At 49.5% G+C, this 2,776-nt stretch overlaps 1 protein-coding gene across 1 annotated transcript; it reads left to right on the top strand.

The window, feature by feature from the left end:
• The first annotated feature begins 1,171 nt into the window (after nucleotides 1-1,171).
• On the top strand, nucleotides 1,172-2,776 carry foxd3 (forkhead box D3). Its single transcript, XM_041269695.1, has one exon. It carries the CDS (start codon nucleotides 1,491-1,493, stop codon nucleotides 2,604-2,606), a length of 1,116 nt encoding a protein of 371 aa, XP_041125629.1. The 5' UTR covers nucleotides 1,172-1,490; the 3' UTR covers nucleotides 2,607-2,776.

The raw sequence follows: 2,776 nt of genomic DNA, 5'->3' as shown, positions 1-2,776 counted from the left end.
GAAAGAAAGGGTCTATGCAATCTCTACACAGCCCTAAAAATAACAGCCCCGTTACCCCGATACTATCAACATAACGAGCAGTTCACGATTTAATTAATTTTAAACCCGTTACCGATTTATAAAACTACACGATATGCCTGCCATATTATTATTATTATTATTATTATTATTATTTATTATATTATTATTATTTATATTTATATGAAAAGGGAAACAGCAGACCGTGTTGTGTTGTGCTCTCTTGTTAGCGGTTTCTCTGGATACCTCGCACGCAAGTGTTATTCATTTTAAACACAGTTCCCATACAGCGCGCAGGATATGGGAAGCGCTCAGTAGAGCTTTGACATCCTTTTCAATGAAACATCCTCGGACAGGACTTACCTTCGGTGCTGTGAATGGGCTCTTTGCATTCACCCACATGCTCGCATTTCCTACTTTTTCATATGCTAACGTGTGCAATCATTAGGTCGTTAACACCTCTGCAAATCCAGCGAGCATTTCTTTATGCACGGCCCCGCTGTTTCTTCTTCTCCAGTAAATCGAACACATTTATCAATAGCTGGGTTTCCCTGTGTGTCAAAGTTCCCATGCAACTGATTCAACTGTAATACTCGTTTCCAGTCTCGAAGTCGTCATATTTACACGTCGCACCGTTTCAGTATTTCTGTAGCACTAACCCGTTCCAATAAGAAGTAATTTCCATTTGCGCATCGTGTAATAATTGCAGGACACGTTAAAGCGTCAATATTACATGACTCTGTATATCTCTATCATTTTATTTACTCTTGTATTGTTTGAAAAGATCGTTGTTGGCATGACACATGGCACATAATTGAAGGCTACCGGTTTAATCAACTTAACTGTAGAGGTTTTCATTCGGCAGCTTTCATCAGTTTGTTTAAGCAAAGTTATAATAACGGATAAGACTGCTTTGTAGAATACTATTCACAGGATCGATTCCAGTGTGCTAAAGCGAGCAGCCGGCTTGTCTTTTTGCCCTGCTCTCAGGTGAATAATGCCGGGGTGCACTGGCAAGCCGCGTTACTGCTGTCCCTTTGTTGACAAATCCAGGAGACACCTCCGCTGTGCATGGGTAACAGTGGGGCGCCTGACGTCAGGTCCGCACGTGACGCCACTGATAGTATATCTTTAACTGAAAAGTAATCTATCAGGCATTCTTTAAACCGGCTTTAAAAAGCAGTGTCATCTTTGCTCCTCGTTCCGAATTCAGTTTTTTGACACTGGGAAATACTGTTTGCAGGGGGAGCGGCTTGAGAGAGAGGCAGCCCGAATCACACTGCGCGCTGCTGGGCTCTTTCAACTTCAGACTCCCTGCAACTCGCTGTATCAGTGCGTTTATTATTTTCTGAAGTTTAAGTTTCACTGGCAGGCCGTCCTGAACTGCATTTAGAATTCGCTGTCATCTGATCTGTCGGGATCCGAGCAGGACGGGCCACGCACTTACCTTTGGTTGAGTAAAGCAAGCTGTGATGACCCTGTCTGGGAGTTGCACGGCCAACGCCATGTCTGGTCAGACTGTCCTCATAGCCGAAGATGTGGATATCGATGTGGTGGGAGAAGGTGATGACGGCGTGGAAAGGGACAGCGACTGCGAGAGCCAGGGGCTCCACGACCGCGGGGAGGAGGTGGAGGAGATCGGCGTGAAAGAGATGACCGGGAGCCCCTGCGAGAGCACCGCCGAGGCGCAGGACACCAAAGGGGACGGGCAGGATGGCGGGTCCGGCCCCATGCAAAACAAGCCCAAAAACAGCCTGGTGAAGCCCCCTTACTCTTACATCGCGCTCATAACCATGTCTATCCTCCAGAGCCCGCAGAAAAAGTTAACCCTCAGCGGCATCTGCGAGTTCATCAGCAACCGCTTCCCTTACTACAGAGAGAAGTTCCCCGCCTGGCAGAACTCCATCCGCCACAACCTGTCCCTCAACGACTGCTTCGTGAAGATCCCGCGGGAGCCCGGGAACCCTGGCAAGGGCAACTACTGGACCCTGGACCCGCAGTCTGAAGACATGTTCGACAACGGCAGCTTCCTCAGGAGGAGAAAACGCTTCAAGAGGCACCAGAGCGAGATTCTGAGGGAACAGACCGCGCTCATGATGCAAAGTTTTGGGGCGTACAGTCTTGGGGGTCCGTACGGCCGGCACTACGGAATTCACCCGGCCGCCTACACCCACCCCGCGGCTTTGCAGTACCCCTACATGCCCCCCATGGGTCCCATGCTTCCCCCGGCGGTCCCTCTCTTGCCCTCCACTGAACTCAACAGGAAAGCCTTCCACTCACAGCTCAGCCCCAGCCTTCAGCTGCAACTGAGCAACCTGAGCGCAGCAACCATAATCAAATCGGAGCCGTCCAGCAGACCCTCGTTTAGCATAGAGAACATTATTGGGGTCTCCAGCACGTCATCCAGTGCTCAGACTTTCCTGAGGCCCCCCGTCACCGTCCAGTCTGCCTTACTGAGTGCACAGCCGCTGTCCTTAACCCGGACCTCAGCTGCCGTAGCGCCCATATTCAGCGTTCCTACAAATTTAATTTCTGGACAATTCCTCCCCTCAGCGTCTGCAGCAGTATCCAAGTGGCCCGCTCCATGAGAGCGCCCGGGTTTACTGTGTAAAATAAACTGTACAGCCTGCTGTTCGGTACGCAGCACTGGACCGTGACTGCATACCTGTAGCCACTGTCATTAAAGCTTGAGCAGAAAAACACACAAAGAATGCGTTTGGACAGGTAAACATGTGTAAATATCTGTACAAAGAAACCA

This window comes from Polyodon spathula, chromosome 14 (genome assembly GCF_017654505.1).
Source record: "Polyodon spathula isolate WHYD16114869_AA chromosome 14, ASM1765450v1, whole genome shotgun sequence".
In the NCBI taxonomy this organism is placed as follows: Eukaryota; Metazoa; Chordata; class Actinopteri; order Acipenseriformes; family Polyodontidae; genus Polyodon; species Polyodon spathula.
Note: the sequence above shows the minus strand (reverse complement) of the source record. Positions and strands in the feature narration are given on the sequence as shown.

What these genes read in the sequence shown, in the direction of transcription:
- foxd3 (XM_041269695.1), top strand. Translation starts at nt 1,491, where the DNA reads ATGACCCTGTCTGGGAGTTGCACGGCCAACGCCATGTCTGGTCAGACT.